The sequence below is a fragment of the Micrasema longulum genome, unplaced genomic scaffold (genome assembly GCF_059751315.1).
Source record: "Micrasema longulum isolate JH-2025_06_02 unplaced genomic scaffold, ASM5975131v1 h1tg001854l, whole genome shotgun sequence".
In the NCBI taxonomy this organism is placed as follows: Eukaryota; Metazoa; Arthropoda; class Insecta; order Trichoptera; family Brachycentridae; genus Micrasema; species Micrasema longulum.
The window spans coordinates 71,346-87,132 of NW_028279028.1; the positions used below are offsets into that span (position 1 = coordinate 71,346).

The 15,787-nt window shown below is 33.4% G+C and overlaps 1 protein-coding gene across 1 annotated transcript; it reads right to left on the minus strand.

Annotated features, from left to right (window-relative positions):
• Window positions 1-383: 383 nt before the first annotated feature.
• LOC148273734 (uncharacterized) lies at window positions 384-15,221 on the minus strand. The gene is made up of 6 exons (XM_088238299.1): window positions 14,937-15,221; window positions 11,346-12,825; window positions 9,358-9,592; window positions 6,829-7,088; window positions 5,172-5,355; window positions 384-2,780 (listed from the first exon to the last, which is right to left on the minus strand). Exons 1-6 carry the CDS (start codon window positions 15,003-15,005, stop codon window positions 1,367-1,369), a joined length of 3,642 nt encoding a protein of 1,213 aa, XP_088094425.1. The 5' UTR covers window positions 15,006-15,221; the 3' UTR covers window positions 384-1,366.
• Between the last annotated feature and the right edge of the window lie 566 nt (window positions 15,222-15,787).

A 15,787-nucleotide genomic window follows, 5' to 3' on the forward strand; every position in this document is an offset into this window, starting at 1 on the left:
CATTGATAAATTACGATGCAGAATGTTTAAAAATCGGCAATGGAAATATTAATGACCATTGTAATTTTGTGGTGCAATACTAAAAAAAGTGATACCATATAAATAAATTTTCCCAATATTTAGAGAAAAATTTGTTGTGTGCATTTTATGCAAATTCAAATTTTTATTTTCGTGTTTTAAAGGTTAAGTACCCGGATAAAATTATTTAAACATGTTTTTTTTAAATTCAATAAAAAATAACATATTGTAGTATTGCTTGAAAAAATACAAAATATTTTTGATTAAATCATTGGTAAATATGAATAATCCCCAATCATGACAGTTCTTACAATTTTTCTGCAGTATATTATATAGTCTTGTACAATAAATATATTTTAATGAAATTTATTTTTTTCCGTACATTTTTCATTTCCTCACTTTGAAGTTTTCCTCAGTTTTACACTTTCTTTATTTGCTCCTTTGAAAAACGTAAAACAGCGGTTTTACTGTATATTAAAAAATACAAATTGAGGCAATGTCCACGGCCCATCTTTTTTATGGCCTGCCAGCACCACTTCTGTTTGGCCATGGACTCCACTTTATTATTCTACCTGTCATCATTTTGTCTCGCCGAGTATCCTGCCCACAGCCATGATTTCTACGACTCCGTTTCAGCGCCTAATTTCTTATTCTGTCTCTCAGACATACACCGAGCATCCGTCTTTCCATGGATCGTGGCGTGCATTTCAGTTTCCACTTTTCTGTGTCACAGACATAGTGTCTAGTCTGTATGTAGCCACTGGCGATATACACGATTCATGGCAAGCTTTTAAAGTTGTTATCGAGGATGGAATGTTCCTTACTAGATTTCAGACCATTAAATTTACCCCTATAAAAAATGATTTCATACAAAATTTCAACAGCAATATATTATGCATTATGCACCTGGTATCAATGGAATAGCAAAAACATAGATTTTATAAAATTTGACACATATTAGGTTTTGAAATTTAACAGTAGAATGTAGTGTGAAGACAAATTCCCTTTATCAATGATGTCGTGTATTATTAAATAAAAACATAATCATTAATTCAAAATGTAAACATAAGATTAATTATATGTAAGAACCTGCTGACATTTGCTTGTAATTCGGCAGCAGGACTTTAAAAATACATAATTATTTGCATATAAATAATATAAACAAATTTAAAAATACATTTGTGGTAAAAATATACTAATTTACAGCACTGTTGATAGTAGAAATTTAAATATATTTACACAGTAAATGAAATGTTCTAATAGCCGCTTCATTGTAATCCTTTGGAATTTGACTAGACTAAATGATCGGCTAAGGAGACGGTAGAAAAACAGTTTTAATTTTTTTAATTCACAAAACTTCACTGATCTCATTATCTAGGCGGCCAGAGATGTCGTGTTCAACAATGTCTATTTCATCATCATAATAAAGATTCATTTCCGGTTCGTCTTCATCTAGATTTCCATTAACTTCTAGTGGCTCTTCACTTTCCACATCCTTTTTATTAAAATTATCAGTACTGGGTTTATTTTTATCACAATTATCTTTAACCTCTTCGATTGCTTCAGTGTTGTTTTCTTCGCATCTCTCGTTTGCAATTTCTCGATCATTATTGTCTATGTTACTGATATCATCGTCACTTTGGACACAATTATCTATAACTTGACTGGAAGGTTTTTCATGGTCGACTACTGCGTCTTCAGAACGTATTTCTTGTAATAGTTCATTTCCATCCGGTGGAGTACCGAACTGTTCTTCAGAATTTTCATTGGATATTTTCTCAATTTCATCGACGATTTGAGGTGTTTCTTCAGCATCATCCGCAATGATTTCGACGCTGTCTTTAGACGCAGTATTTGATGAGAAATCTTTTCCACTAACAACATTTGTAATTTGAGCAGCCGTTTTATCTGCTGGAGTATCAAACTGTTCTTCAGAATTTTCATTGGATATTTTTTTTATTTCATCGACAATTCGAGGTGTTTCTTCAGCCTCATCCGCAATGATATCGACACTATCTTTAGATGCAGTATACGATGAGAAATCTTTTCCACTGACAACATTTGTAATTTGAACTGCCATTTCATCCATGGCATTATCGTCTTCCGCAAGTGAAGGCGAGGGGGCTGAAGAAGTTTTGTTGATTTCGGAAACATCGTTACTATCTTCTACTTCCAAAACTACGTCCTCGGAACTTCTGCTTTCGATATTATTTGTTTTGCTTAAGGACTGGGAGCTTTCGTCTTCTATCAAGTTGATTCCAGACATGGCAGAACTGGGTCGTATTGTTTTTAAGTTAGTGAAATTTCTGATACATTTTCGTTTGGATTCGCTTTTATAACTATCTTGCGAATCTGAAGAACTTAATTCTATGAGGGAAAAACTGCTGCTGTTTGATTGGTTACTATCTTCGTTGGATTCTTCTAATTGTCTTTTTTTTGTCTTTTTTGCGTCTGTTTTTTCCAACTTTAAATATTCACAAATTTCTGTAAGTGATCTACTAGGATCATCGGAGGTTCTAGCATTTTCTTTGTTTTCTTCTGTTGTAATTTCACCTTTTTCGCTAATTTCTGCTACATTATTTGTTTTATCTGCATCAGCTTTACTAGTAGAACTTTCTTCTGGTTTTACATCTCCAGCTTGGTTTTCTTCAGTTTCTTCTTCTTCATCATCTTCCTCATCTTCAGACCCTTCAGATTTATCCGCTTCCGCATCCAAAACTGGCTCAGCTTCAAGTTTCATGTTTACTTGTTTCTCAGCAAATCTGAAATATTAAAAAATATGTAACTGTTGAACAAAGACATGTCTAAAAATTTCAGTGTTGAAAAATAATTATTATTTTAGATCGGGTTGTGGTCCTGTGACTAGTGTCTCAGACTCACGGACCAAAGGTCTGTGGTTCGAATCCCACTCTACCCCAACTCGATTCCCATTTTCTAATAGTGAGTTATTTACAACTCGTTGAAAATGGCCCTCAAAAAGAAATATTTGGGTAAATCATAAGAACGCAAATATTTCCTTTTTTAAAAAAAAAATAATTATTGCAATACAATGCGATATAAAAAAAAAAAACTTAAATATTTATATGCACCTAAAAACATTTTTTAAAAAAAAGAAAATTCCTTGGAAACGAAAAGATTATGTTTTAAAATCGGTTATCATTAGTCAAGATGTTGTAGTTTTTTTTTTTTGTAAAGTGGTATTATATATTATTTTTAATGTTTTTGTGTTGGATCAGGTTTTAGATTTCCATAACAATTAGACAATACTTTCTAAAATCAAATCACCAACAAAAATTTATGAAAATTGATAAGTATTGGATGACATTAAAAAAACACCCTGATTTGCCTTCAACTAGACCCAGGAAAAAGGGGGGTAATAAACCTTGATCTCCAGGGACAAAATAAAGTTAATTAAATCTAAAAAAAATCATGGAAAAAATACCGTATTTCCAACTGTAGCGAGGATTATAATACCTACAGAAAGTTGAATAATAATATTGTAACTATGATAAGAAAGTCACGGGAACAATTTGAAGAAAATTATGGACAGTGGGAATAAACCGTTCTATTCATACATAAGAAAGCAGCTATCCTCCTATCCTCCAAAATATCCATTCCAAGTGTGGTTCGCAGCTCTATTTCCCCGAACGACATGGTTACAGACCCCTTACAAATAGCTGATGCTTTTGCCGCTCAATTCGGGAAAGCTTTCTTCAACGAACCAGATGACCCTCCTCCAGAGTCTAACAATTCATCTGTGACATCAGTTTCCACCAAGCAGACATTGAAAAGTGGTTAAATAAACTAAAGGCTGAATCTGCAATGGGCCCTGATTATATCCCTGCAATATTATTAAAGTGTGCAACTGCCTTAAGTCTCCCCATATCATTACTTATTTATTTATTTATTTCAACGGCTTATGCCTTTAACAAAGTATAAAATAATATTAAAAAACCATTATAATGAACAAAACACCAGTACACAGCATAGAAAATATAGATACATGAAACAAAATCAGCAGAAAATAAGGAAATAATAAAGAAAAAAGAAATTATAACATGGGTATGCAACAAATCAACAATAAATAAAGGGTTTAAATATAAAAAGTATTGAAGTAACAGAGGCAATGTATCATAGCATAAACGGTCAAACAAGTATAACACTTAGTACATTTTAATAATTTGGAAAATAAATTTTTAAAAAGTAATGATTTTAATTTGTATAAAGATAAATGAAATAAATCTAAGTTTCCATGTTTGTTCACTAATATGTGGAGCCGTGGAATAGATGAGTATTTAGCATCGTTTGAACTATGCAAATCAACAGCAAAAGAAGTATTTTGTCTCGTCCCACGCTGTCTCACATAAAAATTCACACAATATAAAAGTTCGGGACTGTCAAGAACATTATTGAATAACTTGAAAAGCAGCACTAAATCTGAAATTTCCCTTCTATCACTAATACATATTAATTTTAACTGTATAGTTAAGCTCTTCAATTGGAATGTTTAATTTAAAATACATAAATCTTAAAAACTTGTGTTGGACCTTTCTTGAATATGGCCCAACATAAGTTGCACCCATATTCAAGACGACGAACTGGACCCCACACACTGCAGACCTATTAGTCTTACTTGTATCATCTGTGTGCATGGAGAAAGTTATTGTCAAAGATTTAAGGGAGTTTCTACGGAAGGAGCAAATTATAATCCAGAAAAATATGTTTAAATATTTGGACTGGGGAGCACGACGATCACGATCCATTGGATGTACTATACCTTGAATTTGAAAAAACATTCGATTGTGTTCCAAATAAAAGACTGGTCGAGAAGTTGGAGAACTCGAGTATCCGTGGTAAGCTACTAAGATGAATCAAAGCTTTCTTGAACAATCGTAATAAGATTAAAAATAAGCAACACCTCATCTACAGAACATAATGTACTTAGCGGCATTCTGCAAAGTTCCGATCCTTCATCATGTACATGAACGATCTCAAAACAATCTTGGAATCTCATCAAATGTTTAACTACAAAGTTGATGCTTGAATTGTGAATAAGATTACCCACATATTTATGAATTAAAATGGAATCTCACAAAGCTTATATCGACACTAGCAAAAATAGTGTCTGTTATTGATCTAAACGACAAACTCACAAGTTGAGGACTTCCATCTCCTTGTGTTTGGACACCTCCCTGTTCCTCTGCAGAGCGGCTGCCAGCTCGGGGTCATCGTCCGCCGGGTCCGGCTCCGTGCCAAGCCTCCATCCGAGGTCCTCGTACTCCTGTTCTCTCCTCCTCTGCTGCAGCAGGGTGCCGATCTCCACAAACGCCAGACGAGCTGGAACCAAACAGGCTAATTAGGATACAATCTATATTGCGTACAATGCAAATTGATCAAGAGGCAAAACAGTTGAAAATTTGTATATTCCCCTTTGAACCCATCATCATACCCCTGTCCACACCCGATGGTGCATAGGGCACTGCGTTAGTACATTGAATGTATATCGATCATCAAATTTTTAAAATACTTCATGCTATAAGTGATGTCTCATTTCTGTTGCAATCAATTTCTTTTCATGTTCCCAACCGTGTCACTGAAGTCAAAATTTGTCAAAATTTTCTAAGAGCAACTTTTGTTTTTATGCCCCAATATTCAGAATATGTAGTTAAGCCAATTTTTTGCACAACATGGAATTATTTGGGATAGATTTTCTCCGTTTTCATAGATCTCTTCGACATTAACTGTGTGGGATGAAGATGGATTGGCTCAAAATCTTGCATGTTGATCATGTTCCTGAATATATTGTGTACCATTATTTTACTGCCCTTGTTTGTCTTTGCAACATAGTCTTATGTTCTTTTTGTTCAGTTTCTTGTACATATCAAATCGAAATTGTTAAAATAAGTTGAAAAAACCAATTTACTTTTTTAAAACTATAAGAAATATAATTAGCCTAAAAGAACTTGTGAAAATATATTACGCAATAAGTCAATCAGTTTTGAAATATGGCATAATTAGATGGGGATGTGCAAATGACACACTGATCAAACAAATAATAATTGCACAACAAGCTTTAATAAAAATTATCTTAAGAGTCCCAATCAGAACTAGCTCCCTCGGTATATTCATAAATCTTAATGTAACATATGTAAAACAACTTTATGTAAAAGCTCTGTTACGGTATGCACACAAACATTATTCTCTACCTTCCATAATTCATTTCACTAATACAAGAGTTACTAGATACTCCACCCTGATGCTGCAAAAACAATTAAAAATTAATACAACCTTCGTTCAAAGAGGATTGGCCTACTATTCGGTTAAAGTGTACAATCTACTTCCATTGTAAATACTCTCAATATAAAATTGCTATTAAGAAATGGATAGTGGAGGTGAGTTGCGCACGGATCGATGATTGGATCAAGCCAAATAGGTAAAAATTTGTGTCTTGTTTATGAAATTTGGTCTAAAAGTCTATATGAATTGGATATATGAATGTTTTTTATGATTATTTTAGTTTATATTGCTTATTATGTTTAAGATGATAATTAGGTTAATTAGATTAATTATGTTTTTATTTTCTTACTATGTTAACTATGTTAAATAACTAATTTAAAGCATATTTCACTTATTGTAAAATGTTTCCCTCGGCACGGGACACCCCAGTGAGGAACATTAGTCTGTATACAAAAATAATACAAACATTATAAAAGTATAAATAAATATAACTGTTGTTGTGGCTTAGGCCTTATTTATAATAAATAAATTTGCTACACGAAGGTAAGGTGACAATAAGGTGAATGCACCAACCTTCGCTGTGCAGCTCGTCAGGCCTCAGTTGAAGGCCCTGGTCGCGCGCGCATACTTCGACGCAGCTGCGCACATCCACGAAGTCGGGGAACCAGTACGTGTGCGCGGCGGCCGCGGCGCGCACGGCACCCGCCAGGCGCGGCAGGCGGCCTCCGCAAAGCGTCAGCCGCGACAGCCCGCGCACGCCGCTCTCGCGCGCTTCCCGCTCGCCCGTCAGCGAGCACAGCTTCTGGTAGATGCGCACCAGCCGTGACTTGTACCTGGTGAGAAAGACATACCAAAATTCATATCACCAATGAACCGGACACGCTACTCGATACTTATTTGTGTCTTTTTACTAAACATACTGGAACCTCGTTTAACGTGGTTCTTTTTTGCACGGTTTTGAAATAACACGATCCTAAATACATTTCTTAATGAAACTGATATGCTAATATGATTGATTTGACTTGTGATATTACAGTAAGGCAGTGTTTTTCAACCTGTGGGTCGCGGAGCCTTGCTAGGAAGGTCGCCGGCCCATGCAAGGCAAAAGAAGGGGAGAGAATGGCGCCAGATTCCAAGAAATTTGTCACTACCCCCCCCATCCGGGACCTTAACCTTTGCATAGCTCATGACTGCAACGGCAGTTAAATAAAATAATACAGTTGTTCTCTAGAAACAGCGGAAACAGTTTCACAAAAAATAAATTAATCTGTTACTGTAACAAAAAACTAGTCAATATATTACTAATTCACAAATTAAACTGATGAGTTGCGGTCATACGCAAATAGCCATCCCTCCAATATTAAAAAAATTTAAAGGACAAATAAAACCATTTAAAGACGTTAGCAATTTTCATTCGTTCATAATACATCCATGCTTACTGGAAATTTTGAATAATGTGGTAGGTATAAACACAAACCTACCTCATTATAGCATCTATAAAATAAATTCATTTTACCCCGTACTAAATTTAAAATCAACATGTTCACATCACTCTTTTCAATACGCTTGAAATCCTCTTGACATTTAAAGCTTTATTTAGCATAAAATTCCAAGCTTCAGCCAAGTTCTAAATTGTGTGATAAAAACCTCTAAAGTTGGAAAAGATAAAAAAAATATATAATGTATTGAAAATGTTTCAAATATATCAGATCTGTACCATCCATAGAGGTGGGAGTCCACTTTTCACCGTTTTAAAGTTTAAAATGCAGAAATTATCGCAATAACCTATTTTATACATGAATAAAACACCAAAGTACACTTTCATTATAAAAATGAATTTTTTAGATGAAATAAAAATCGGAAGTCCACTTTGTTTTAATGCAAAAAACATCAGTAGTAGTGCCGCTATTTTAATATGTACCACTGAAAGTTCTTTTAAGCTATAATATAAGAAATCAAACTCAAATCAAATCAAGGACATTACAAATTTTTTAAATTCTGTAATGTCCTGCCGGTAAAACAACTTTGTGACTACAAATTGATTGTAGATCACTTTGTTGATCCGGAATATAAAAAAGAGTTTCCCACACTCGCAACACTAGATTAAAAACTAAGGGCTCCCTGTTTGTTCCCCGAATTACAAATTACTTTGGAGAGCGAACATTAAATTGCGTTGTTCCAAGATTGTTCAATGATCTCCCACAAACATGAGAGATCTTTAAATGAAAAAAAAAGAACTGAAGAAATATCTTCTAGATACTTTATAGTGCCTGTTTATAAATAAATTTGTAAAATATAAATAAAATAATTGAAATATAAACCTGTCATAAAAAATATTTTAAAAATGTGTCCCACCGAAAAGTCTTTAGACTTAGTGGGTAACAAATTCTTGTGTGTATTTTATTATTATAAAATAAACGCTGCTCTGCAGCACTGAAACTGAAACACTGATTAGAGTCTACTGAACACTTAATTTTATTTTTACGAAAATTTCATGACAATTGTTTCGCCTTGTTAGGGCATTTTCAAACGAATGTGAAGATTAGATGGATTGAATGTCCTTATATAGTTATATAATTCTATATATGCTATAGGCTATAGTTCATAAGATTATTTTTATTTGTTATTTAAGTACCTTGAATTATATGACTATATAAGGACATTCAATCCATCTAATCTTCACATTTGTTTGAAAATGCCCCAACAAGGCGAAACAATTGTCACAAAATTTTTGTTTTTATATTTGTAAAAATAAAATAAAGTGTTCAGTAGACTCAAATCAGTGTTTGATTTCTTATATTATAAATTAAAATATGGAGTTCTACAAAATAAACACCAAATCAATCAATAAGTTCTTTTTACATTGAAATTACCTTATTTGGTTAAAAAGTTATGATGTTTTGGAAATGGCACAACCATAAAATCTTGTTTCCTTAACATTTCGTTCAACGTGACTCCCATGGTTTATCCATAAAGGTACAGATACGCACGTCCAAAATATAAAAAGACTTGTCAAGTCAAACATTCAAATTGAATTGTCTCAATATAGGAAATAAAGCGTCAGTATGCCGACGATATAATCCTTTATATACAGTATCTCACCTGTCGGCCAGGATGTAGGCGGAATTCTCGGCGTCCTCATAATCTATTTCCCTCTCCTCTAACTTGTGGATGGCCTTGTTGAGTTTCCGCATTGCCCTTTCCAGTTTGTGTATTCTCCGGGTCACCACGCTGTCCTCTTCGTCTTCCACTTCCTCTTCACTCTGCGAAGCTTCTTCTTCGCCTTCTTCGTCCCCGCTCGCTTTATTCTTTTCCATCTTTGATTTCTCCGACTTGTCTGTGAAACAATATAAGCGTCGACTAAATTTTCAATAGCTCGATTCATTTGATGATGTCTCAGATGCGCAATTATTTTTCATTATCAAACCCTTATCATTAATAAATCAAATGCAACATATCTTGATAATATATTTTTTTACTTCACATAAGACCTTTTTTTATTTTATATAAACATCTCACTGGGCATAACCCGTGGTCAAGGCATTCATTTACATTATGTTTATTTTATGTTCTAGTACATGATAAATATAATATAATATATTAAATAACACTGTATTGATATAAACATAAAACATAAATAACAGACATGCAACAATAATTCCGAGTTCAAACAGACTACTGTTTTGGTGGGGTGACCATCTCGAGGCAGTTTTAAGGACCCAAATCCAGAATCCATTTTTTAACAAATAAATGAAATTTCAGTTTATTTGTATTTAATTTTATATCAAGAGGTAGAGCGTTGTAAATTTTAGGAGCAAGGTACATGGGACTCCTCTAACCAAACGACGTTGTCATTTTAGGTGGCACAAATAGTTGTCTCTTTTTTTATCTTGTTTCATAGATTGTATTATATTTACTGTATGTATATATAATATGTCACAGGAAGGTAAGGTGATCGGGTACCGGTCCGGGGACAATGAAATACTTCAACCTTCCCAGGAATCGGATAGGTGAAGACACCAACCACCTTACTATGAGGCGGATGTTTCTCCACTCAATTTCCTTTTTCAGGATTTTTATCAGAGTGCAGCAATCGACAAAAAAATTATTTATTCCCATTCTAATATTGTTTTACTCCATGATATCCAAAACATTTGATGCTTATTGTTTAAAGGTAATATTAAAGACAACTGACAAAAAAAAACAAAGAAATATTGATCAAAATTTAATTAAAACTTATCAACTGTCAGTATTTTTTTTATGTCCCATATAAACGTAGTTATGCAGAAGCAGCGAGTCCACAATTTTGAAAAAAAAAAGAGATATTGGTGTTATCGGGTGCAGGAAGGTCAATTCTATGTTCTGCTAAAAACAGCCAGGCCGCTTTCATGCAAAAAAACTGTAATAATCACCTCCTAAAAATATTGCTGATCTCAAAAACGGCATTTCTCAATTTGCAGAAAACACACACAGCTCTAGAAAAATCTTACAGTACTTTAAAACTACTACCTAAACTGGTCAAATACGTCATTTGATACTTTTTTGAAATATGAAAAAACTAATGCATTAATTGTTTATCATTTGTCAAAGTCAAAAACCTTCCAATTGCTGTGTAGATTTGATTATTCACTGTTTCCACAAACATACTATTATCTCAGTTTCACTTTTCTATGGCTAGCTACTTTCTGCATAACTACGTTGATATTATAATTGCTGTTTTTTATATATATTTGTATTTATGAAATTACACCCCCCGTGACGTCACGAGTTCAGTCTGTGAGTTTTCCGGACATTTAAAAAGAAAACCCCGTACCCTCAACACACTAAGCATGGCTATCCAGAAACCGGAAATCTATCACAACACATAATTGTTTGGCTATTCTAAGCACATGTTCACCTGAACCTGTGATGTTTCGAAGTAGTTCATTTTTATTAAAACATATTTTTATTAATTTTTACATACATTTTTGAGAAACGCAATTTCGCAACATACAATAATTAAATGCTCTAATTATTAGCGCGTGTAAGAAAGCTTCCTCGTTGTTTTTAAACGGGCCCTTAAACAATAAATGAAGAAATGGCAAACTTACGTTTATCTGACGAGCTCTTCTTATTCTTTACCCTTCGAACTTTAAGTTCATCCACGACATCCTTAATGTACACAAATAGGCTATCCGGGTTCTTCCTTATATCTCTTATCTTCTCGTCCACATATTTACAGAAACTGCGGGAATCTGTAAAGCTGGGATGTACAGACATATAATATGCCGTCACCTTCTTCTCGATAATCTTCTTCATGTCGTCGGATTTGTCCAATTCAAAACACATATCGATGAATCTTTGATAAGTTTCGCTAATTTTACGATCCTCTTGTTTGGGTGGAGTGACGACTTTGTCTTTTTTCTTAGGAGAGTTTTTAATGAACTCTTCGACTTGTAAAACATCCTCCGGCTTCATGATTATTTTCACTTTTACTTCTTGTGCTGCAGTCGGATTTGATGATTCAGATACGACAGGATCCATTGGACTTTCTTTATCAGGTGAGGTATGTTTAACCTCGGGTTTACTCAAACTTTCTTGAGATATTTTTTTTACGACATCTTCGCTATTTTCTTTTTTATCGTCTATTTCTTGGGGCTTGACGGGTGAATCTAGAATTTCTATGCAACTCGTAACTACGGTTTGTTGTTTATTTATAATATTATCACTTTTGTTTTTCTTAGGTGTGTAAAAAGATATGGGAATTATTTTGTGGTCTTCACTCGATTTGTCATAAAGGGGATCGGAGTCCTTTATAATAGAAACATCCGCAGTATCGGAAGAATTCCTCGGTTTTTCTTTTTTATTGGAGGCGGGATCCTTCGGAGGGATTTCTATAGTGATTTCATTTTCTTTTGTATCATCATTTTTGTCGACATTGTTTCCGGGTTCGAAATCAAACTCAACGGGAAGTTCGGATCCCACTTGATGACTCCTGTTATAATCATCATCATCATCATCATCTAAATCTACAGTAGCTATTGTGTGCGGTTGTACATTTTTTATTTTCTTCTTCATGATGACGTCGGCTGGTGATGGAGCTCTTTGCTTCGGGACAGGCTGTCCGGACGTCCTCTTGATAGTGATACCAGCGGGCAGAGTGCTGATGACTTTCTCCGATGATTTTAAAGTGTTTTTAGCGAGAGAAGAAGTACGTACAACAACCGGTAAGGTCGAGTTTTTGGGGACTCCCCAGACCTCTGATTTTGAGATTTGTTTGATAGGGTAATTGACTATTTTATTTTCATTTTTCTGGTTGATTTGAAGCTTCGGGTGGGGATTTTGCATAATCTTTTGGGAGAAAGGTTTAGAATTGAAGGGAGAATTTATTTGCATGGGCCGGCCTCCCGGAAGGTTTATGGGAATTTGGGCCATTTTACTAAAAGGATTAGGATTTGAAATTTTTATATTTGAGAATGCCGAGTTTTTAATAACACTATTCCTCTGTTGTGTGGATTGTTTTACAACTGGTATGAGAACATTTTTCCGAGGAGCTAAACCTTTTACCTCAGGTGGCTTAACAGAATTAATCTGAAAAATAAAATAAAACAATCTTAGGAATATAATTAACGATCACACAGATTCTCCGCAGTATGGAAGATAGCAAAATGGCATTCTATCCTCTATGCCTACCGTCATATCGCGGGGTAATTACTACAACTATGTAAATTCAAAATCAGCATTTGTGAGTTACCCGCTTAAAACAGTTTTTTTTATCCATCTCCATGAATGCCACAAATAGACAAGTAAACATTCAAACTATCATATGAGTTTAATGAATCGCGACTTACATATTTATAGCATTCGTAGAGGAAGATGCAAATGTGCATTTTGTTTATTTTATTTATTTAAAACTTCAAGTACAAACAATAAGTACTTTGGCGTATTAGCATGGCGTATCAGCATGGCGTAAAAGCAATATCTTCCAATTTTGGTAGGTAATTCAAAAATGCTGATTTCAATGTTATCTAGCTGTAGAAATTACCCCACGATATGAATTTGCGTTGTGATCCTGCTGTGGTGTCGCAGACTCGAGTGAACAAACTTTATTCCCTTGAAGTAAGGAATTTATTTTATTTGTAAATGATATGATGAAAACTTTGAATAACATGATAGATTGCCCTAAGATTATATCACTTATTAATTTTAGAGTCCCAGTAATGCAGACCAGAAACCTAAATGTTCCATTAAATCTTTTCAAAATTCATTTGTAAATAAAACCTGCAATATGTGTAATCAGAAATTAAATTGTATTGATATTAATAACATATCTTTAACTTCCTTTAAAAATGAAATTTCCAAAATAATTCAAGTTATGATGTTGCGCCTTGAATCCGCATCCTATATTTTGCAGGTTATGTGCAGTTCTGTATGTAGGCAGTAGGCACATAATAAATGTATGCTGTATGGTCAACTATAGTTGTATTATATATTATAATGTGCAACTGGGTGACCAATATTCAAAAGTAGATATATTTTTAATAATATGTATTACATTTATATTTTTAGTAATATTATAAGTTTTGTATGATTAGTTATTTTATGTTATGCATAGTTTTTATGTGACAACATTTATGTGGAAGCCTTTAATTGGACTTTATAATATGTATTTACAATATAATTGTATCTTATAAATTTATAAATGTCTGTTGGCTTTCCAATGAAATAAAATAAAAAAATTAAAAATAAAATGAGGACTATTTGATTTTCTGAATCAAGAGATTTCTTGAGAAGAATATTTCTGGCAAGAACGGGCTTATCAATAAATAATGAACTTTACAGGAGCAAAATAAATAAAAACTTTATTTGTGGGACACTGATTTTATGTATTCAACAAAATAAGTTTTCAATCAACCAATCGTCCTAACTCAACGGAGTTTGGACTTATGTCTCAAAAATGTGTAAGTAACTACTTAAAAGTAAATAAATGATGTAATATATATGTTTACATAAAACAAAAACATCTACTTTATCTATTTTTTAAGACTTCTTTCAAGAACTGACAAAAAAGAGCTCTTCGCAGCAATCCTAACATTCTGACAGTTTTTTTGCCAGCTGTGGCCCCATATTTATTTCCTACAATTTATAAGACAGGGAGCCACATTTTGTGAGTTTTAAATATTATATTTTATTACACTCATTCAGGAGGGAAAAAATGCATTATCTCAAAAACCTAAAAAATGCAATGAGATTTGTTTGGACCCCGTGTCCTTCATTTGATTTCATGAATGTTTTTTTACACTTCTTACCATTATTTTAATTGTTTAAATATACTTAACGGCAGTTTTATCTTGCACATTGCAGATTTTGAATACAAACAAATAAATTTTATTTCTTAAGGAACTTACTATTGGCACTTGCTGATTTTATTGTAAGAGTATAGAAGTGAAAATGTTTCCAAAAAAAAGAAAAAATACATATAAAACATTTAAACTCTTAAAAAATGTTTTGCGTTCAAGTTAAATATAATATAATAGTAAAAAATTATTTGCCCAACCAAGTTTGTTAAGCTGTCAGTTTTAGAAGCCAAACTTCAGATCGAATAAAATTTAACCGTTTTGAACATATTTTATTACGGTAGCTTAAGACTAATACACAGAATTTTATTATTTATATCTATTAATGCCACCAAAATTACATACCTTTGGCTTTTTATTTACAGGCTTACTTTCTTCGTCCGAAGAATCTATGTTTATCACGTCGTCCGACATTTTTACATAGGTGAAATTATTACGCTGTGTATTTTTTCCAACAATACAGATAATTACAGAAATGTTGTTTTAAGTACAAAATCCAAACTTAACGCTCACAGATAACAAAACATCAAACCTAGCGGCAAAGGCAAAGATCTCTCAAATTTTAACCCGAACCACAGAAAAGCGACTACGAAATCTGCCACAAATAAGTCCGAAGTTGTTTTCCGTAATATTGCTAGCGCAAAATAATTGTATGACCAATGGGTATTTTTTGGAGCCGATTGTGATGCTTTAACGAAAGAAAACTTCCATCAGAAAAAACCTTCATGTTACTTCTACTACTACCATCACGTCATTTCCCCGTAGGGATAGGCGGAGAAGATGAATCGCCACCCACGCCTATCCTGACATACATTTCTAGCTTCTTCCACATTCATGTCTTGACATACGTGCCCTTCGATTGCGTCTGCTTCTGAGATGACCAGATTTTAGATTTTGGTTTATCTGATCATGTTACGCATCTCTTGGTCGTCCTCATCCTGTTACCATTCTCGCCATATATATATATATATATATTTTATATCATTCTTTCCAACTTTCAAGTTATTGATGAATTCATAAATGCCATGATGAAAATTAAAAGTTTTTACAGACTATTTGTTATATAATTCTATGCTAATTTAATTAAAACACTGGTAAAATATCATAGTATTATACATGCGCAATAATTCTAAACTTGGCTTAATAAGTCTCACTAATGGTTCACTTTGAATGCTTCAAGTATTCCTGATATTATA